Here is a 21,821-nt window from a genome sequence, read left to right on the forward strand (position 1 = left end):
CACCTGGCTACCCCTACCCCGGTCAACAACCCTGCACCCCCCACAACAACTCGCTCAAGCCTCCCCATTTCTCCTTCACCCAAATCCAGACAGCTGATGTTCTGAAAAAGCTGCAAAATCTGGATCCCTACAAATCAGCCGGGCTAGACAATCTGGACCCTCTCTTTCTAAAATTATCTGCCGAAATTGTTGCCACCCCTATTACTAGCCTGTTCAACCTCTCTTTCGTATCGTCTGAGATTCCCAAAGATTGAAAAGCTGCCACGGTCATCCCCCTCTTCAAAGGGGGAGGCACTCTAGACCCAAACTGTTATAGACCTATATCTATTCTACCCTGCCTTTCTAAAGTCTTCAAAAGCCAAGTTAACAAACAGATTACCGACCATTTCGAATCCCACCGTACCTTCTTCGCTATGCAATCTGGTTTCAGAGCTGGTCATGGGTGCACCTCAGCCACGTTCACGGTCCTAAACGATATCATAACCGCCATTGATAAGAGACAATACTTTGCAGCCGTATTCATCGACCTGGCCAAGGCTTTCGACTCTGTCAATCACCACATTCTTATCAACAGACTCAAAAGCCTTGGTTTCTCAAATGACTGCCTCACCTGGTTCACCAACTACTTCTCTGATAGAGTTCCGTGTGTCAAATCGGAGGGCCTGTTGTCCGGACCTCTGGTAGTCTCTATGGGGGTGCCACAGGGTTCAATTCCCAGGCCGACTCTCTTCTCTGTATACGTCAATGATGTCACTCTTGCTGCTGGTGATACTTTGATCCACCTCTATGCAGACGACACCATACTGTATACTTCTGGCCCCTCTTTGGACACTGTGTTAACTAACCTCCAGACGAGCTTCAATGCCATACAACTCTCCTTCCGTGGCCTCCAACTGCTCTTAAATGCAAGTAAAACTAAATGCATGCTCTTCAACCGATCGCTGCCTGCACCTGCCCGCCCGTCCAGCATCACTACTCTGGACGGTTCTGACTTAGAATTTGTGGACAACTACACATACCTAGGTGTCTGGTTAGACTGTAAACTCTCTTTCCGGACTCACATTAAGCATCTCCAATCCAAAATTAAATCTAGAATCGGCTTCCTATTTCGCAACAAAGCCTCTTTCACTCATGCTGCCAAACATACCCTCGTAAAACTGACCATCCTAACGATCCTCGACTTCAGCGATGTCATTTAAAAAATAGCCTCCAACACTCTACTCAACAAATTGGATGCAGTCTATCACAGTGCCATCCGTTTTGTCACCAAAGCCCGATATACTACCCACCACTGCGACCTGTACGCTCTCGTTGGCTGTCCCTCGCTTCATACTCGTCGCCAAACCCACTGGCTCCAGGTCATCTATAAGTCTTTGCTAGGTAAAGCTCCGCCTTATCTCAGCTCACTGGTCACCATAGCAGCACCCACCCGTAGCACGTGCTACAGCAGGTATATCTCACTGGTCAATTACAAAGCCAATTCCTCCTTTGGCCGCCTTTCCTTCAAATGACTGGAACGAACTGCAAAAATCCCTGAAGCTAGAGACTCAAATTTCTTTAAGCATCAGCTGTCAGAGCAGCTCACAGATCACTGCACCTGTACATAGCCCATCTGTAAACAGCCCACCCAACTACCTCATCCCCATACTGTATTTATTTATTTATCTTGCTCCTTTGCACCCCAGTATCTCTACTTTCACATTCATCTTCTGCACATCTATCACTCCAGTGTTTAATTGCTATATTGTAATTACTTCGCCACTATGGCCTATTTATTGCCTTACCTCCCTTATCTTACCTCATTTGCACACACTGTGTATATAGACTTTTTCTACTGCATTACTGACTGTATATGTTTGTTTATTCCATGTGTAACTCTGTGTTGTTGTATGTGTCGAACTGCTTTGCTTTATCTTGGCCAGGTCGCAGTTGTAAATGAGAACTTGTTTTCAACTTGCCTACCTGGTTAAATAAAGGTTATTATAATTTTTTTTTTTAAATAAACAGTTATGAAAACTTAGGACATTAAAGAGGCCTTTCTACTGACTCTGAAAAACACCAAAAGATAGATGCTCAGGGTCCCTGCTCATCTGCGTGAACGTGCCTTAGGCATGCTGCAAGGAGGCATGAGGACTGCAGATGTGGCCAGGGCAATAAATTGCAATGTCCGTACTGTGAGACGCCTAAGACAGCGCTACAGGGAGACAGGACGGGCAGCTGATGGTCCTTGCAGCGGCAGACCACGTGTAACAACACCTGCACAGGATCGGTACATCAGAACATCACACCTGTGGGACAGGTACAGGATGGCAACAACAACTGCCCGAGTTACACCAGGAACGCACAATCCCTCCATCAGTGCTCAGACTGTCTGCAACAATGTCGCCTATGGGCACAAACCCACCGTCGCTGGACCAGACAAGACTGGCAAAAAGGGCTCTTCACTGACGAGTTGCGGTTTTGTCTCACCAGGGGTGATGGTCGGATTCGCGTTTATCGTCGATGGAATGAGTGTTACACCGAGGCATGTACTCTGGAGCGGGATCGATTTGGAGGTGGAGGGTCCGTCATGGTCTGGGGGCGGTGTGTCACAGCATCATCGGACTGAGCTTGTTGTCATTGCAGGCAATCTCAACGCTGTGCGTTACAGGGAAGACATCCTCCTCCCTCATGTGGTACACTTCCTGCAGGCTCATCCTGACATGACCCTCCAGCATGACAGTGCCACCAGCCATACTGCTCGTTCTGTGTATGAAGACAGGAACGTCAGTGTTCTGCCATGGCCAGCGAAGACCCCGGATCTTAATCCCATTGAGCACGTCTGGGACCTGTTGGATCGGAGGGTGAGGGCTAGGGCCATTCCCCCCAGAAATGTCTGGGAACTTGCAGGTGGCTTGGTGGAAGAGTGGGGTAACATCTCACAGCAAGAATTGGCAAATCTGGTGCAGTCCATGAGGACATGCACTGCAGTACTTAATGCAGCTGGTGGCCACACCAGATACTGACTGTTACTTTTGATTTTGACCCCCCCCTTTGTTCAGGGACACATTATTCCATTTCTGTTAGTCACATGTCTGTGGAACTTGTTCAGTTTATGTCTCAGTTGTTGAATCTTGTTATGTTCATACAAATATTTACACATGTTAAGTTTGATGAAAATAAACGCAGTTGACAGTGAGAGGACGTTTCCCTGTGGCTCCGTTGGTAGAGCATGGTGTTTGCAACGCCAGGGTTGTGGGTTCGATTCCCACGGGGGACCAGTACACACACAAAAAAAAAAAAAATGTATGAAATGTATTCACTACTGTAAGTCGCTCTGGATAAGAGCGTCTGCTAAATGACTAAAATGTAAAAATGTTTCTTTTTTTTGCTGAGTTTATATGTGTACCTACCATAGGAGTCCCCTAGAAGCCTGCCATTGACTATGTACATACCCAGCGTAGTTGTGTCTAGGGGGGCATATGGGGGAGAGAATGCTGTCCCCTCCAGGTAGGTGTTTGTCCCCCTGTGTGCTGAGAGTGTCAGGTTCTTGTCCGGTTCTGGCATTTAGGCCACCACAGACTAGTACATGTCCCAGGGCCTGGAAATGGTTGATCTCCCCCTCTAGGATGGAGAAGCTGTCATCGTTAAAGTATTGGGATTCTATTGGGGGGGATATAGGTAGTACGAATGAGGACATTTTTCTCTGTTGAGATAATTTCCTTATTAATTTCTAGCCAGATGTAAAATGTTCGTGTTTTGATTCATTTAATAGAGTGGGTTAGGTCTGCTCTATACCAAATTAGCATAACCCCTGAGTCTCTTCACTGTTTCACACCTGGTAGTTTGGTGGATGGGACTACCAGCTCTCTGTAACCTAGAGGACAACCAGTGGGTCCGTCTCCTCTATACCACCTGGTAGTGTGGTGGATGGGACTACCAGCTCTCTGTAACCTAGAGGGCAACCAGTGGGTCCGTCTCCTCTATACCACCCACCTGGTAGTGTGGTGGATGGGACTACCAGCTCTCTGTAACCTAGAGGGAAACCAGTGGGTCCATCTCCTCTATACCACCTGGTAGTGTGGTGGATGGGACTACCAGCTCTCTGTAACCTAGAGGGCAACCAGTGGGTCCATCACCTCTATACCACCCACCTGGTAGTGTGGTGGATGGGACTACCAGCTCTCTGTAACCTGGAGGACAACCAGTGGGTCCATCTCCTCTATACCACCTGGTAGTTTGGTGGATGGGACTACCAGCTCTCTGTAACCTAGAGGACAACCAGTGGGTCCATCTCCTCTATACCACCTGGTAGTGTGGTGGATGGGACTACCAGCTCTCTGTAACCTAGAGGGCAACCAGTGGGTCCGTCTCCTCTATACCACCCACCTGGTAGTGTGGTGGATGGGACTACCAGCTCTCTGTAACCTAGAGGGAAACCAGTGGGTCCATCTCCTCTATACCACCTGGTAGTGTGGTGGATGGGACTACCAGCTCTCTGTAACCTAGAGGGCAACCAGTGGGTCCATCACCTCTATACCACCCACCTGGTAGTGTGGTGGATGGGACTACCAGCTCTCTGTAACCTGGAGGACAACCAGTGGGTCCATCTCCTCTATACCACCTGGTAGTTTGGTGGATGGGACTACCAGCTCTCTGTAACCTAGAGGACAACCAGTGGGTCCATCTCCTCTATACCACCCACCTGGTAGTTTGGTGAATGGGACTACCAGCTCTCTGTAACCTAGAGGGCAACCAGTGGGTCCGTCTCCTCTATACCACCCACCTGGTAGTTTGGTGGATGGGACTACCAGCTCTCTGTAACCTAGAGGGCAACCAGTGGGTCCATCTCCTCTATACCACCTGGTAGTTTGGTGGATGGGACTAGCAGCTCTCTGTAACCTAGAGGACAACCAGTGGGTCCGTCTCCTCTATACCACCTGGTAGTGTGGTGGATGGGACTACCAGCTCTCTGTAACCTAGAGGGCAACCAGTGGGTCCATCTCCTCTATACCACCCACCTGGTAGTGTGGTGGATGGGACTACCAGCTCTCTGTAACCTAGAGGGCAACCAGTGGGTCCATCTCCTCTATACCACCCACCTGGTAGTGTGGTGGATGGGACTACCAGCTCTCTGTAACCTAGAGGGAGACCAGTGGGTCGGTCTCCTCTATACCATGTTTCTTGTAGGATGATAATGTCTGTATTTCTGATTTATTTGATGAAGTCTGGGTTCCTGCTCTTTAGGCCAAAGGCAGATGACCTCAGACCTTGTATATTCCAGGATGAAGATAGTAAAAGCTTTGTGTTCCATAGTGTCTAGTGTTGTTTTCGTCTGGTTTAGGCCTGGACCATCACAGTAGGTGTAAGCAGAGCATGTTGAGCATCTGATACATACTCGTAGCTTGCAGGATGGGGCTTGGGTGGGTTTATTAGTGGGGGTTGGGTCTGGTGGGGGTTGGGTCTGTCTCAGGATGGGGCTTGGGTGGGTTAATTAGTGGGGGTTGGGTCTGTCTCAGGATGGGGCTTGGGTGGGTTAATTAGTGGGGGTTGGGCCTGGTGGGGGTTGGGTCTGTCTCAGGATGGGGGCTTGGGTGGGATTATTGTCCTCTGACAACAGCTCCAGGACCTAGTGTCTGTCCTCTGACAGCTCCAGGACGTAGTGTCTGTCCTCTGACAACAGCGCCAGGGCCTAGTGTTTGTCCTCTGACAACAGCTCCAGGACCTAGTGTTTGTCCTCTGACAACAGCTCCAGGGCCTAGTGTCTGTCCTCTGACAACAGCTCCAGGACCTAGTGTTTGTCCTCTGACAACAGCTCCAGGGCCTAGTGTTTGTCCTCTGACAACAGCTCCAGGGCCTAGTGTTTGTCCTCTGACAACAGCTCCAGGACCTAGTGTTTGTCCTCTGACAACAGCTCCAGGGCCTAGTGTTTGTCCTCTGACAGCTCCAGGACCTAGTGTCTGTCCTCTGAAAACAGCTCCAGGGCCTAGTGTTTGTCCTCTGACAACAGCTCCAGGGCCTAGTGTTTGTCCTCTGACAGCTCCAGGACCTAGTGTTTGTCCTCTGACAACAGCTCCAGGACCTAGTGTTTGTCCTCTGACAACAGCTCCAGGGCCTAGTGTTTGTCCTCTGACAGCTCCAGGACCTAGTGTTTGTCCTCTGACAACAGCTCCAGGGCCTAGTGTTTGTCCTCTGACAACAGCTCCAGGGCCTAGTGTTTGTCCTCTGACAACAGCTCAAGGACCTAGTGTTTGTCCTCTGACAACAGCTCCAGGGCCTAGTGTTTGTCCTCTGACAACAGCTCCAGGACCTAGTGTTTGTCCTCTGACAACAGCGCCAGGGCCTAGTGACAACAGCTCCAGGGCCTAGTGTTTGTCCTCTGACAACAGCTCCAGGACCTAGTGTTTGTCCTCTGACAACAGCTCCAGGACCTAGTGTTTGTCCTCTGACAACAGCTCCAGGGCCTAGTGTTTGTCCTCTGACAACAGCTCCAGGACCTAGTGTTTGTCCTCTGACAACAGCTCTAGGGCCTAGTGTTTGTCCTCTGACAACAGCTCCAGGGCCTAGTGTTTGTCCTCTGACAACAGCTCCAGGACCTAGTGTTTGTCCTCTGACAACAGCTCCAGGGCCTAGTGTTTGTCCTCTGACAACAGCTCCAGGACCTAGTGTTTGTCTTCTGACAGCTCCAGGGCCTAGTGTTTGTCCTCTGACAACAGCTCCAGGACCTAGTGTCTGTCCTCTGACAACAGCTCCAGGGACTAGTGTTTGTCCTCTGACAACAGCTCCAGGGCCTAGTGACAACAGCTCCAGGGCCTAGTGTCTGTCTTCTGACCACAGCTCCAGGGCCTAGTGTTTGTCCTCTGACAGCTCCAGGGCCTAGTGTCTGTCCTCTGACAACAGCTCCAGGACCTAGTTTTTGTCCTCTGACAACAGCTCCAGGGCCTAGTGTTTGTCCTCTGACAACAGCTCCAGGGCCTAGTGTTTGTCCTCTGACAACAGCTCCAGGGCCTAGTGTTTGTCCTCTGACAACAGCTCCAGGGCCTAGTGTCTGTCCTCTGACAACAGCTCCAGGGCCTAGTGTTTGTCCTCTGACAACAGCTCCAGGGCATAGTGTCTGTCCTCTGACAACAGCTCCAGGACCTAGTGTCTGTCCTCTGACAACAGCTCCAGGGCCTAATGTTTGTCTTCTGACAGCTCCAGGGCCTAGTGTTTGTCCTCTGACAGCTCCAAGGCCTAGTGTTTGTCTTCTGACAACAGCTCCAGGACCTAGTGTTTGTCCTCTGACAACAGCTCCAGGGCCTAGTGTTTGTCCTCTGACAACAGCTCCAGGGCCTAGTGTTTGTCCTCTGACAACAGCTCCAGGGCCTAGTGTCTGTCCTCTGATAACAGCTCCAGGGCCTAGTGTTTGTCCTCTGACAACAGCTCCAGGGCCTAGTGTTTGTCCTCTGACAACAGCTCCAGGGCCTAGTGTTCGTCCTCTGACAACAGCTCCAGGGTCTAGTGTTTGTCCTCTGACAGCTCCAGGACCTAGTGTTTGTCCTCTGACAACAGCGCCAGGGCCTAGTGACAACAGCTCCAGGGCCTAGTGTTTGAACTCTGACAACAGCTCCAGGACCTAGTGTTTGTCCTCTGACAACAGCTCCAGGGCCTAGTGTTTGTCCTCTGAAAACAGCTCCAGGGCCTAGTGTTTGTCCTCTGACAACAGCTCCAGGGCCTAGTGTCTGTCCTCTGACAACAGCTCCAGGGCCTAGTGTTTGCCCTCTGACAACAGCTCCAGGACCTAGTGTTTGTCCTCTGACAACAGCTCCAGGGCCTAGTGTTTGTCCTCTGACAGCTCCAGGGCCTAGTGTCTGTCCTCTGACAACAACTCCAGGACCTAGTTTTTGTCCTCTGACAACAGCTCCAGGGCCTAGTGTTTGTCCTCTGACAACAGCTCCAGGGCCTAGTGTTTGTCCTCTGACAACAGCTCCAGGGCCTAGTGTTTGTCCTCTGACAACAGCTCCAGGGCCTAGTGTTTGTCCTCTGACAACAGCTCCAGGGCCTAGTGTTTGTCCTCTGACAACAGCTCCAGGGCCTAGTGTTTGTCCTCTGACAACAGCTCCAGGACCTAGTGTTTGTCCTCTGACAACAGCTCCAGGACCTAGTGTTTGTCCTCTGACAACAGCTCCAGGGCCTAGTGTCTGTCCTCTGATAACAGCTCCAGGGCCTAGTGTCTGTCCTCTGAAAACAGCTCCAGGGCCTAGTGTTTGTCCTCTGACAACAGCTCCAGGGCCTAGTGTTTGTCCTCTGACAGCTCCAGGACCTAGTGTTTGTCCTCTGACAACAGCTCCAGGACCTAGTGTTTGTCCTCTGACAACAGCTCCAGGGCCTAGTGTTTGTCCTCTGACAGCTCCAGGACCTAGTGTTTGTCCTCTGACAACAGCTCCAGGGCCTAGTGTTTGTCCTCTGACAACAGCTCCAGGGCCTAGTGTTTGTCCTCTGACAACAGCTCAAGGACCTAGTGTTTGTCCTCTGACAACAGCTCCAGGGCCTAGTGTTTGTCCTCTGACAACAGCTCCAGGACCTAGTGTTTGTCCTCTGACAACAGCGCCAGGGCCTAGTGACAACAGCTCCAGGGCCTAGTGTTTGTCCTCTGACAACAGCTCCAGGACCTAGTGTTTGTCCTCTGACAACAGCTCCAGGACCTAGTGTTTGTCCTCTGACAACAGCTCCAGGGCCTAGTGTTTGTCCTCTGACAACAGCTCCAGGACCTAGTGTTTGTCCTCTGACAACAGCTCTAGGGCCTAGTGTTTGTCCTCTGACAACAGCTCCAGGGCCTAGTGTTTGTCCTCTGACAACAGCTCCAGGACCTAGTGTTTGTCCTCTGACAACAGCTCCATGGCCTAGTGTTTGTCCTCTGACAACAGCTCCAGGACCTAGTGTTTGTCTTCTGACAGCTCCAGGGCCTAGTGTTTGTCCTCTGACAACAGCTCCAGGACCTAGTGTCTGTCCTCTGACAACAGCTCCAGGGACTAGTGTTTGTCCTCTGACAACAGCTCCAGGGCCTAGTGACAACAGCTCCAGGGCCTAGTGTCTGTCTTCTGACCACAGCTCCAGGGCCTAGTGTTTGTCCTCTGACAGCTCCAGGGCCTAGTGTCTGTCCTCTGACAACAGCTCCAGGACCTAGTTTTTGTCCTCTGACAACAGCTCCAGGGCCTAGTGTTTGTCCTCTGACAACAGCTCCAGGGCCTAGTGTTTGTCCTCTGACAACAGCTCCAGGGCCTAGTGTTTGTCCTCTGACAACAGCTCCAGGGCCTAGTGTCTGTCCTCTGACAACAGCTCCAGGGCCTAGTGACAACAGCTCCAGGACCTAGTGTCTGTCCTCTGACAACAGCTCCAGGACCTAGTGTCTGTCCTCTGACAACAGCTCCAGGGCCTAATGTTTGTCTTCTGACAGCTCCAGGGCCTAGTGTTTGTCCTCTGACAGCTCCAAGGCCTAGTGTTTGTCTTCTGACAACAGCTCCAGGACCTAGTGTTTGTCCTCTGACAACAGCTCCAGGGCCTAGTGTTTGTCCTCTGACAACAGCTCCAGGGCCTAGTGTTTGTCCTCTGACAACAGCTCCAGGGCCTAGTGTCTGTCCTCTGATAACAGCTCCAGGGCCTAGTGTTTGTCCTCTGACAACAGCTCCAGGGCCTAGTGTTTGTCCTCTGACAACAGCTCCAGGGCCTAGTGTTTGTCCTCTGACAACAGCTCCAGGGCCTAGTGTCTGTCCTCTGATAACAGCTCCAGGACCTAGTGTTTGTCCTCTGACAACAGCTCCAGGGCCTAGTGTTTGTCCTCTGACAACAGCTCCAGGGCCTAGTGTTTGTCCTCTGACAACAGCTCCAGGGTCTAGTGTCTGTCCTCTGACAGCTCCAGGACCTAGTGTTTGTCCTCTGACAACAGCGCCAGGGCCTAGTGACAACAGCTCCAGGGCCTAGTGTTTGAACTCTGACAACAGCTCCAGGACCTAGTGTTTGAACTCTGACAACAGCTCCAGGGCCTAGTGTTTGTCCTCTGACAACAGCTCCAGGGCCTAGTGTTTGTCCTCTGACAACAGCTCCAGGACCTAGTGTTTGTCCTCTGACAACAGCTCCAGGGCCTAGTGTTTGTCCTCTGACAGCTCCAGGGCCTAGTGTCTGTCCTCTGACAACAGCTCCAGGACCTAGTTTTTGTCCTCTGACAACAGCTCCAGGGCCTAGTGTTTGTCCTCTGACAACAGCTCCAGGGCCTAGTGTTTGTCCTCTGACAACAGCTCCAGGGCCTAGTGTTTGTCCTCTGACAACAGCTCCAGGGCCTAGTGTCTGTCCTCTGACAACAGCTCCAGGGCCTAGTGTTTGTCCTCTGACAACAGCTCCAGGGCCTAGTGTCTGTCCTCTGACAACAGCTCCAGGGCCTAGTGTCTGTCCTCTGACAACAGCTCCAGGGCCTAGTGTCTGTCCTCTGACAGCTCCAGGGCCGAGTGTTTGTCCTCTGACAACAGCTCCAGGGCCTAGTGTTTGTCCTCTGACAACAGCTCCAGGACCTAGTGTCTGTCCTCTGACAACAGCTCCAGGACCTAGTGTCTGTCCTCTGACAGCTCCAGGGCCTAGTGTTTGTCCTCTGACAGCTCCAGGGCCTAGTGTTTGTCCTCTGACAGCTCCAGGGCCTAGTGTTTGTCCTCTGACAACAGCTCCAGGACCTAGTGTTTGTCCTCTGACAACAGCTCCAGGACCTAGTGTTTGTCCTCTGACAACAGCTCCAGGGCCTAGTGTTTGTCCTCTGAAAACAGCTCCAGGACCTAGTGTTTGTCCTCTGACAGCTCCAGGGCCTAGTGTCTGTCCTCTGACAACAGCTCCAGGGCCTAGTGTTTGTCCTCTGACAACAGCTCCAGGGCCTAGTGTTTGTCCTCTGACAACAGCTCCAGGGCCTAGTGTCTGTCCTCTGACAACAGCTCCAGGGCCTAGTGTCTGTCCTCTGACAACAGCTCCAGGGCCTAGTGTTTGTCCTCTGACAACAGCTCCAGGGCCTTGTGTCTGTCCTCTGACAACAGCTCCAGGGCCTAGTGTCTGTCCTCTGACAACAGCTCCAGGGCATAGTGTCTGTCCTCTGACAGCTCCAGGGCCTAGTGTCTGTCCTCTGACAACAGCTCCAGGGCCTAGTGTTTGTCCTCTGACAACAGCTCCAGGACCTAGCGTTTGTCCTCTGACAACATCTCCAGGGCCTAGTGTTTGTCCTCTGACAACATCTCCAGGACCTAGTGACAACAGCTCCAGGGCCTAGTCTGTCCTCTGACAACAGCTCCAGGGCCTAGTGTTTGTCCTCTGACAACAGCTCCAGGGCCTAGTGTTTGTCCTCTGACAACAGCTCCAGGGCCTAGTGTTTGTCCTCTGACAACAGCTCCAGGGCCTAGTGTTTGCGCACCAGAGTTTAGCCACTTTGTGTTTGGGAAAAGTTTGCCACTCTCTCTCTCTGCCATCTTGTTTCCCTGCGGTCTTTCTCTCTCTGCCATCTTGTTTCCTTGTGGTCTTTCTCTCTCTGCCATCTTGTTTCCCTGTGGTTTTTGTTGTTGTCTTTGATTCTGCCATTGAAGCTTGGGCTACACATGTCCCCTCCTTGGATACAGCACACTCTTTGCCGGTACATTTGATATAAAGGCTTGTTATAATTGTCTCTCTCCCCCATTATTCCATGTACAGAGGAAAAGAAGTGACAGTCTTAATTGGAATTGTGAATCTAATGTCACCATGGAGATGAATCCAGAGGGTCTACCGTCCCTGGACTACAGAGAAGAGGACCCCCCTCCCAACAAATACCTCAAGTACCACACCAGCCTGCAGAACATGATCCCATTCCGCATCTCAAACAGGTAGGTCCCAACTACCCACCTCTACCCCCTAACCCCTACCCCCTACCCCTACCCCCTACCCCTAATAACCCTGCACCCTACCCCCTAACCCCTACCCCTAATAACCCTGCACCCTACCCCCTACCCCCTAATAACCCTAGCCCCTAATAACCCTACCCTCTAACCCCTAACCCCTAACCCCTACCCCCTACCCCTACCCCCTACCCCTAATAACCCTGCACCCTACCCCCTACCCCCTACCCCCTACCCCTAATAACCCTACCCTCTAACCCCTACCCCCTACCCCCTACCCCCTACCCCTAATAACCCTACCCTCTAACCCCTAACCCCTAACCCCTACCCCCTACCCCTACCCCCTACCCCTAATAACCCTGCACCCTACCCCCTACCCCCTAATAACCCTACCCTCTAACCCCTAACCCCTAACCCCTACCCCCTACCCCCTACCCCCTAACCCTAATAACCCTACCCTCTAACCCCTACCCCCTACCCCCTACCCCTAATAACCCTGCACCCTACCCCCTACCCCCTAATAACCCTACCCTCTAACCCCTACCCCCTAATAACCCTAGCCCATAATAACCCTAGCCCTTAATAACCCTAAATCATAATAATCCTGCCCATAATAACCCTATCCATAATAACCCTAGCCCATAATAACCCTAACCCATAATAACCCTATCCATAATAACCCTAGCCCAAAATAACCCTAGCCCACAATAACCCTATCCATAATAACACTAACCCATAATAACCCTAACCCATAATAACCCTACCCCCTATCCCATAATAACCCTACCCTCTATCAGTGGATTACATTATGCAGTGGATAGATGTCCAACAGAATGCTCTGTAAATCCTATGATCCCCCCCCCACCCCCCCCAGTGCTGCAGCTGTAATGTTAGATGTATTCCTGATGTCCAACAGAATGCTCTGTAAATCCTATGATCCACCCCCCCAGTGCTGTAGCTGTAATGTTAGATGTATTCCTGATGTCCAACAGAATGCTCTGTAAATCCTATGATCCCCCCCCCCCACCCCCCCCCAGTGCTGTAGCTGTAATGTTAGATGTATTCCTGATGTCCAACAGAATGCTCTGTAAATCCTATGATCCCCCCCCCCACCCCCCCCCCCCCCAGTGCTGTAGCTGTAATGTTAGATGTATTCCTGATGTCCAACAGAATGCTCTGTAAATCCTATGATCCCCCCCCACCCCCCCCCCCCCCCCAGTGCTGTAGCTGTAATGTTAGATGTATTCCTGATGTCCAACAGAATGCTCTGTAAATCCTATGATTCCCCCCCCCCAGTGCTGTAGCTGTAATGTTAGATGTATTCCTGATGTTTTCATACAACAGTGTGTATAATTGTTATTGGACCCTGATGTTGTCTGTCTCTGTCCAGGTCCAACCCCATGGACGATGCGGGCTTCTTCTCCTTCGCCTCGTTTGCCTGGATGACTCCCATGATGTGGAGCCTGTTCAGGAACCGTCTGGACAAGAGCTCCCTGTCTCTGTCTTCTCATGATGGGGCCGACACCAATGGGAAAAGGTGGGACTCATTAGGAATGTTAACCCTAAGTTAGCGCGCTAAGCTAATGTCTAGGTATTGTCCGTCAATGGGGAAAAGGTGGGAGTCATTATGTTAACCCTAAGTTAGCGCGCTAAGCTAATGTCTAGGTATTGTCCGTCAATGGGGAAAAGGTGGGAGTCATTATGTTAACCCAAGTTAGCGCGCTAAGCTAATGTCTAGGTATTGTCCGTCAATGGGGAAAAGGTGGGAGTCATTATGTTAACCCAAGTTAGCGCGCTAAGCTAATGTCTAGGTATTGTCCGTCAATGGGGAAAAGGTGGGAGTCATTATGTTAACCCTAAGTTAGCGCGCTAAACTAATGTCTAGGTATTGTCCGTCAATGGGGAAAAGGTGGGAGTCATTATGAATGCGGGACTCGCACCATGAATCTATAACCAACCGGGTTTTGAATCGTGTTAGCCCACTGAGCTAAAGCCTTGGACATATCTGTCAATGAGAAAAGGTTTGACTATGATAATGAATGTGTAATGGACTGGGTTAGTCCACTGTGTTAGTCCACTGAGTTAAATCCCAGGTGTTATCTGTAAGAGTTTAGTCAGATCTTCAGGTTTCAGACAGGGTTAGTCCACTGAGTTAGTCCACTGGGTTAGTCCACTGAGTTAGTCCACTGAGTTAGTCCACTGAGTTAGTCCACTGGGTTAGTCCACTGAGTTAGTCCACTGGGTTAGTCCACTGAGTTAGTCCACTGAGTTAGTCCACTGAGTTAGTCCACTGGGTTAGTCCACTGAGTTAGTCCACTGAGTTAGTCCACTGGGTTAGTCCACTGAGTTAGTCCACTGGGTTAGTCCACTGAGTTAGTCCACTGGGTTAGTCCACTGAGTTAGTCCACTGGGTTAGTCCACTGGGTTAAATCCTAGCTGTTATCTGTAAGAGTTTAGTCAGATCTTCAGGTTTCAGGCAGGGTTAGTCCGCTGTGTTAGTCCGCTGAGTTAAATCCTAGGTGTTATCTGTAAGAGTTTAGTCAGATCTTCAGTTTTCAGACTGGGTTAGTCCACTGGGTTAGTCCACTGGGTTAATCCACTGGGTTAGTCCGCTGAGTTAAATCCTAGGTTTTATCTGTAAGAGTTTAGTCAGATCTTCAGGTTTCAGACTGGGTTAATCCACTGGGTTAGTCCACTGGGTTAATCCACTGGGTTAGTCCACTGGGTTAGTCCACTGGGTTAATCCACTGGGTTAATCCACTGGGTTAGTCCACTGGGTTAGTCCATTGAGTTAGTCCACTGGGTTAGTCCACTGGGTTAATCCACTGGGTTAGTCTACTGGGTTAGTCCACTGAGTTAGTCCACTGAGTTAGTCCACTGGGTTAGTCCACTGGGTTAGTCCACTGGGTTAGTCCATTGGGTTAATCCACTGGGTTAGTCCATTGGGTTAGTCCATTGGGTTAATCCACTGGGTTAGTCTACTGGGTTAGTCCACTGAGTTAGTCCACTGGGTTAGTCCACTGAGTTAGTCCACTGGGTTAGTCCACTGAGTTAGTCCACTGTGTTAGTCATCATAAACATGTGACGTAGAGCATCACCTTTTGCCATAAACGGGGAAGTAAACTGTTAAAATGTTAATTCAAATATATTAATAAAACATTTTTTATTTGGCCCTTGTCACCACCCTGTGCTTGGCGACCGGGTTTTTTTTTTGGTTGAGCTCTGTGAGTTGTCTGTGAAAAAAAGGGACAGCGTTTGATTGACTCTTCTTCCCTCTGTAGGTTTGAGAGGCTTTGGGAGGAGGAGGTGGCTAAAGTGGGACTAGAGAAAGCTTCTTTAGGTGGAGTCTTCATGCGTTTCCAAAGGACCAGATTACTGGTGGCCTTCCTCGTCTCCATCTTCTTCACACTCTCTGTATTTATTGGACCGGTAAGTCCTGTGATTTAAATTAAATTCATTTCCTGCATAGATGTTGATGATTTATTTAACACATTATTGATAAATTAAAAAAACATCTGTTTATTGATGTGTGTGTGTGTGTGTGTGTGTGTGTGTGTGTGTGTGTGTGTGTGTGTGTGTGTGTGTGTGTGTGTGTGTGTGTCTTCCAGGCTGTTCTGGTGTATGAGATCCTGAACTATGCAGAAGCTCCTGGGACGTCCACACTGGTCCACGGTGTGGGTCTGTGTGTGGCTCTGTTCATCTCAGAGTTCTCTAAAGCCTTCTTTGCCTCTTTACTGTGGGCTGTTAACCTGAGGACAGCCATCAGGGTGAAGAGTAGCTTCTCTATAATCGCCTTCCAGAAGATCATCTCACTGAGATCCATCAGCAACATCTCTGTGGGAGAGGTACAGTCGCACAGACACCATTATAATGTCCTGTTTTCATTCTGTGGGAGAGGTACAGTCGCACAGACACCATTATAATGTCCTGTTTTCATTCTGTGGGAGAGGTACAGTCGCACAGACACCATTATAATGTCCTGTTTTCATTCTGTGGGAGAGGTACAGTCGCACAGACACCATTATAATGTCCTGTTTTCATTCTGTGGGAGAGAGACTTCCCGAGAAATGGTCTTCTCACAAAACAGTCTGTAGCGTCCGAACGGTTACAGTACAAAGTATTCAAAATCAAATGGCAAAATGATCCTTGGTACGACCTTCTTAAAACAATTCCATATGCTTCAGTTTAACCGCACTCCCCCCTCCTCCCACGGCTTAGACAGGGTTTAGACTGGGTTTAGACAGGGTTTAGACAGGGTTTAGACTGGGTTTAGACTGGGTTTAGACAGGGTTTAGACAGGGTTTAGACAGGGCTTAGACAGGGTTTAGACAGGGTTTAGACTGGGTTTAGACTGTAATGGGTTAGACAGGGTTTAGACTGGGTTTAGACAGGGTTTAGACTGGGTTTAGACTGGGTTTAGACAGGGTTTAGACAGGGTTTAGACTGGGTTTAGACAGGGTTTAGACTGTAATGGGTTAGACTGTAATGGCTTAGACAGGGCTTAGACTGTAATGGTTTAGACAGGGTTTAGACTGTAATGGTTTAGACAGGGTTTAGACTGTAATGGTTTAGACAGGGTTTAGACTGTAATGGGTTAGACAGGGTTTAGACTGTAATGGGTTAGACAGGGTTTAGACAGGGTTTAGACAGGGTTTAGACTGTAATGAGTTAGACAGGGTTTAGACAGGGTTTAGACAGGGTTTAGACTGGGTTTAGACAGGGTTTAGACTGTAATGGGTTAGACAGGGTTTAGACTGTAATGGGTTAGACAGGGTTTAGACAGGGTTTAGACTGGGTTTAGACAGGGTTTAGACTGAAATGAGTTAGACAGGGTTTAGACAGGGTTTAGACAGGGTTTAGACTGGGTTTAGACAGGGTTTAGACTGTAATGGGTTAGACAGGGTTTAGACTGTAATGGGTTAGACAGGGTTTAGACTGTTATGTTGTGGAGGGTAGTATCCTGTATATGTCCTGGTGACAAAGTGAAGGTTGTCTTGTGGAGGGTAGTATCCTGTATCCTGGTGACATAGTGTTGTGGAGGGTAGTATCCTGTATCCTGGTGACATAGTGTTGTGGAGGGTAGTATCCTGTATCCTGGTGACATAGTGTTGTAGAGGGTAGTATCCTGTATATGTCCTTGCCAAAAAATCCAAATGTATCTGAGCTTATCTTCTCACCTGCTCTCTCCTTCACCACCACCTCTCTCTCCCTCTCTCTCTCTCTCTCTCTCTCTCTCTCTCTCTCTCTTTCTGTCTCTCTCTCTCTTTCTCTCTCTCTCTCTCTCTCCCTCTCTCTCTCTCTCTCTCTCTCTCTCTCTCTCTCTCTCTCTCGCTCCCTCCCTCTCCTCCCTCCAGATGATCAATGTGCTGACCAGTGATGGCTACAGGATGTTTGAGGCTGTGTTGTTTGGTACCTTCCTGCTGTGTATCCCTGTGCTGCTGACCGTCTGTATCATCTACGCCTGCTATACCCTGGGATACACTGCCCTCATAGGAGTCTCTGTCTACCTCGTCTTCATCCCCGTACAGGTACTAACCCTCATAGGAGTCTCTGTCTACCTCATCTTCATCCCCATACAGGTACTAACCCTCATAGGAGTCTCTGTCTACCTCATCTTCATCCCCCTCATAGGAGTCTCTGTCTACCTCGTCTTCATCCCCATACAGGTACTAACCCTCATAGGAGTCTCTGTCTACCTCGTCTTCATCCCCGTACAGGTACTAACCCTCGTAGGGGTCTCTGTCTACCTCGTCTTCATCCCCATCCCCCTCATAGGAGTCTCTGTCTACCTCGTCTTCATCCCCATACAGGTACTAACCCTCATAGGAGTCTCTGTTTACCTCGTCTTCATCCCCATACAGGTACTAACCCTCATAGGAGTCTCTGTCTACCTCGTCTTCATCCCCGTACAGGTACTAACCCTCATAGGGGTCTCTGTCAGGCCAGACTGACCAGTATGTTGTTATGTCGTCTGTAGTTTACCATGGCCAGACTGACCAGTATGTTGTTGTGTCGTCTGTAGTTTACCATGGCCAGACTGACCAGTATGTGGTTGTGTCATCTGTAGTTTACCATGGCCAGACTGACCAGTATGTTGTTGTGTCGTATGTAGTTTACCATGGCCAGACTGACCAGTATGTTGTTGTGTCGTCTGTAGTTTACCATGGCCAGACTGACCAGTATGTTGTTGTGTCGTCTGTAGTTTACCATGGCCAGACTGACCAGTATGTTGTTGTTGTGTCTGTAGTTTACCATGGCCAGACTGACCAGTATGTTGTTGTGTCGTCTGTAGTTTACCATGGCCAGACTGACCAGTATGTTGTTGTGTCGTCTGTAGTTTACCATGGCCAGACTGACCAGTATGTGGTTGTGTCGTCTGTAGTTTACCATGGCCAGACTGACCAGTATGTGGTTGTGTCGTCTGTAGTTTACCATGGCCAGACTGACCAGTATGTTGTTGTGTCTGTAGTTTACCATGGCCAGACTGACCAGTATGTTGTTGTGTCATCTGTAGTTTACCATGGCCAGACTGACCAGTGTGTTGTTGTGTCGTCTGTAGTTTACCATGGCCAGACTGACCAGTATGTGGTTGTGTCGTCTGTAGTTTACCATGGCCAGACTGACCAGTATGTTGTTGTGTCTGTAGTTTACCATGGCCAGACTGACCAGTATGTTGTTGTGTCGTCTATAGTTTACCATGGCCAGACTGACCAGTATGTTGTTGTGTCGTCTGTAGTTTACCATGGCCAGACTGACCAGTATGTGGTTGTGTCGTCTGTAGTTTACCATGGCCAGACTGACCAGTATGTTGTTGTGTCTGTAGTTTACCATGGCCAGACTGACCAGTATGCTGTTGTGTCTGTAGTTTACCATGGCCAGACTGACCAGTATGTGGTTGTGTCGTCTGTAGTTTACCATGGCCAGACTGACCAGTATGTTGTTGTTGTGTCTGTAGTTTACCATGGCCAGACTGATCAGTCTGTAGTTTTCCATGGCCAGACTGACCAGTATGTGGTTGTGTCTGTAGTTTACCATGGCCAGACTGACCAGTATGTTGTTGTGTCGTCTGTAGTTTACCATGGCCAGACTGATCAGTATGTTGTTGTGTCGTCTGTAGTTTACCATGGCCAGACTGACCAGTATGTGGTTGTGTCGTCTGTAGTTTACCATGGCCAGACTGACCAGTATGTTGTTGTGTCGTCTGTAGTTTACCATGACCAGACTGACCAGTATGTTGTTGTGTCTGTAGTTTACCATGGGCAGACTGATCAGTATGTTGTTGTGTCGTCTGTAGTTTACCATGGCCAGACTGACCAGTATGTTGTTGTGTCGTCTGTAGTTTACCATGGCCAGACTGATCAGTATGTTGTCGTCTGTAGTTTACCATGGCCAGACTGACCAGTATGCTGTTGTGTCTGTAGTTTACCATGGCCAGACTGATCAGTATGTTGTTGTGTCATCTGTAGTTTACCATGGCCAGACTGACCAGTATGTTGTTGTGTCGTCTGTAGTTTACCATGGCCAGACTGATCAGTATGTTGTCGTCTGTAGTTTACCATGGCCAGACTGACCAGTATGTTGTTGTGTCTGTAGTTTACCATGGCCAGACTGATCAGTATGTTGTCGTCTGTAGTTTACCATGGCCAGACTGACCAGTATGTTGTTGTGTCTGTAGTTTACCATGGCCAGACTGATCCAAAGGTTCAGGAGGAAAGCGGTGAGCGTCACAGACACTCGTGTCCGCACCATGAACGAGGTTCTCACCTGCATCAAACTCATCAAGATGTACGCCTGGGAAACCTCTTTCGAGAAGAAGATCACAGGTAAGGAAGAGTAGGGTCACCACAGGATGTTAACAAGCTAGGATACTGAAGGTGATATTGGCCAAATACCATTTACTGATAATATAACACAGTAAATGGTATTATTGAGTCATTGATTTACTGATAATATAACACAGTAAATTATATTATTGATTTCCCTACAGATCTACACAACCTACTCTACATTTTTGAAAGTGAATGAAAGAAAATGTTCTTCAAAAATGTATTAAATAAAAAGAAATATCTTAATTGCGTAAGTCTCCACCCCCTCTGAGTTAATACTTGGTGGATGCACCATTTTTTATTTATTTATTTATTTCACCTTTATTTAACCAGGTAGGCAAGTTGAGAACAAGTTCTCATTTACAATTGCGACCTGGCCAAGATAAAGCAAAGCAGTTCGACAACATACAACAACACAGAGTTACACATGGAGTAAACAACATACAGTCAATAATACAGTAGAAAAAAAAATAAGACTATATACAATGTGAACAAATGATGTGAGATAAGGGAGGTAAAGGCAAAAAAATGCCATGGTGGCGAAGTAAATAAAGTATAGCAAGAAAAACACTGGAATGGTAGATTTGTAGTTTGAAGAAAGTTCAAAGTTCAAATATAAATAATATGGTGCAAAGGAGCAAAATAAATAAAATAAATAAATACAGTAGGGGAAGAGGTAGTAGTTTGGGTTAAATTATAGATGGGCTATGTACAGGTGCAGTGATCTGTGAGCTGCTCTGACAGCTGTTGCTTAAAGCTAGTGAGGGAGATAAGTGTTTCCAATTTCAGAGATTTTTGTAGTTCGTTCCAGTCATTGGCAGCAGAGAACTGGAAGGAGAGACGACCAAAGGAGGAGTTGGCTTTAGGGGTGACCAGAGAGATATACCTGCTGGAGCGCGTGCTACAGGTGGGTGCTGCTATGGTGACCAGTGAGCGGAGATAAGGGGGGACTTTACCTAGCAGGGTCTTGTAGATGACCTGGAGCCAATGTGTTTGGCGACGATTATGAAGTGAAGGCCAGCCAACGAGAGCATACAGATCGCAGTGGTGGGTTGTATATGGGGCTTTGGTGACAAAACGGATGGCACTGTGATAGACTGCATCCAGCTTGTTGAGTAGGGTATTGGAGGCTATTTTGTAAATGACATCGCCGAAGTCGAGGATTGGTAGGATGGTCAGTTTTACGAGGGTATGTTTGGCAGCATGAGTGAAGGATGCTTTGTTGCGAAATAGGAAGCCAATTCTAGATTTCACTTTGGATTGGAGATGATTGATGTGAGTCTGGAAGGAGAGTTTACAGTCTAACCAGACACCTAGGTATTTGTAGTTGTCCACAAATTCTAAGTTAGAACCGTCCAGAGAAGTTATGCTGGATGGGCGGGCAGGTGCAGGCAGCGATCGGTTGAAGAGCATGCATTTAGTTTTACTTGTGTTTAGGAGCAGTTGGAGGCCACGGAAGGAGAGTTGAATGGCATTGAAGCTCGTCTGGAGGGTTGTTAACACAGTGTCCAAAGAAGGGCCAGAAGTATACAGAATGGTGTCGTCTGCGTAGAGGTGGATCAGAGATTCACCAGCAGCAAGAGCGACATCATTTATGTATACAGAGAAAAGAGTTGGCCCAAGAATTGAACCCTGTGGTACCCCCATAGAGACTGCCAGAGGTCCAGACAGTAGGCCCTCCGATTTGACACACTGAACTCTGTCAGAGAAGTAGTTGGTGAACCAGGCGACGCAATCGTTTGAGAAACCAAGGCTACTAAGTCTGCCGATGAGGATGTGGTGATTAACAGAGTCAAAAGCTTTGGCCAGGTCAATGAATACGGCAGCACAGTATTGTTTCTTATCGATGGCGGTTACGATGTCGTTTAGGACCTTGAGCGTGGCTGAGGTGCACCCATGACCAGCTCTGAAACCAGATTGCATAGCGGAGAGGGTGCGGTGGGATTCAAAATAGTCGGTAATCTGTTTGTTGACTTGGCTTTCGAAGACCTTAGAAAGGCAGGTTAGGATGGATATAGGTCTGTAGCAATTTGGGTCAAGAGTGTCACCTCCTTTGAAGAGGGGGATGACAGCAGCTGCTTTCCAATCTATGGGAATCTCAGACGACACGAAAGAGAGGTTGAACAGGCTAGTAATA

The 21,821-nt window shown here is 49.0% G+C and overlaps 1 protein-coding gene across 5 annotated transcripts in view; it reads left to right on the plus strand.

Annotated features, from left to right (window-relative positions):
* LOC115203710 (multidrug resistance-associated protein 9) overlaps positions 1–21,821 on the plus strand; it is a 72,453-nt gene that overhangs the window by 4,559 nt on the left and 46,073 nt on the right. For 4 of the 5 annotated variants that reach the window (XM_029768628.1, XM_029768631.1, XM_029768633.1 and 1 more), the window contains exons 3-9: positions 11,677–11,846; positions 13,249–13,395; positions 15,140–15,287; positions 15,467–15,703; positions 17,213–17,386; positions 17,438–17,668; positions 19,534–19,681. In XM_029768628.1, the coding sequence (XP_029624488.1) occupies positions 11,677–11,846; positions 13,249–13,395; positions 15,140–15,287; positions 15,467–15,703; positions 17,213–17,386; positions 17,438–17,668; positions 19,534–19,681 (1,255 nt within the window). The remainder of the gene's footprint in view (positions 1–11,676; positions 11,847–13,248; positions 13,396–15,139; positions 15,288–15,466; positions 15,704–17,212; positions 17,387–17,437; positions 17,669–19,533; positions 19,682–21,821) is intronic. The other variant, XM_029768630.1, reaches the window with a different exon arrangement.

Source organism: Salmo trutta, chromosome 12, assembly GCF_901001165.1.
Source record: "Salmo trutta chromosome 12, fSalTru1.1, whole genome shotgun sequence".
NCBI lineage: Eukaryota > Metazoa > Chordata > Actinopteri > Salmoniformes > Salmonidae > Salmo > Salmo trutta.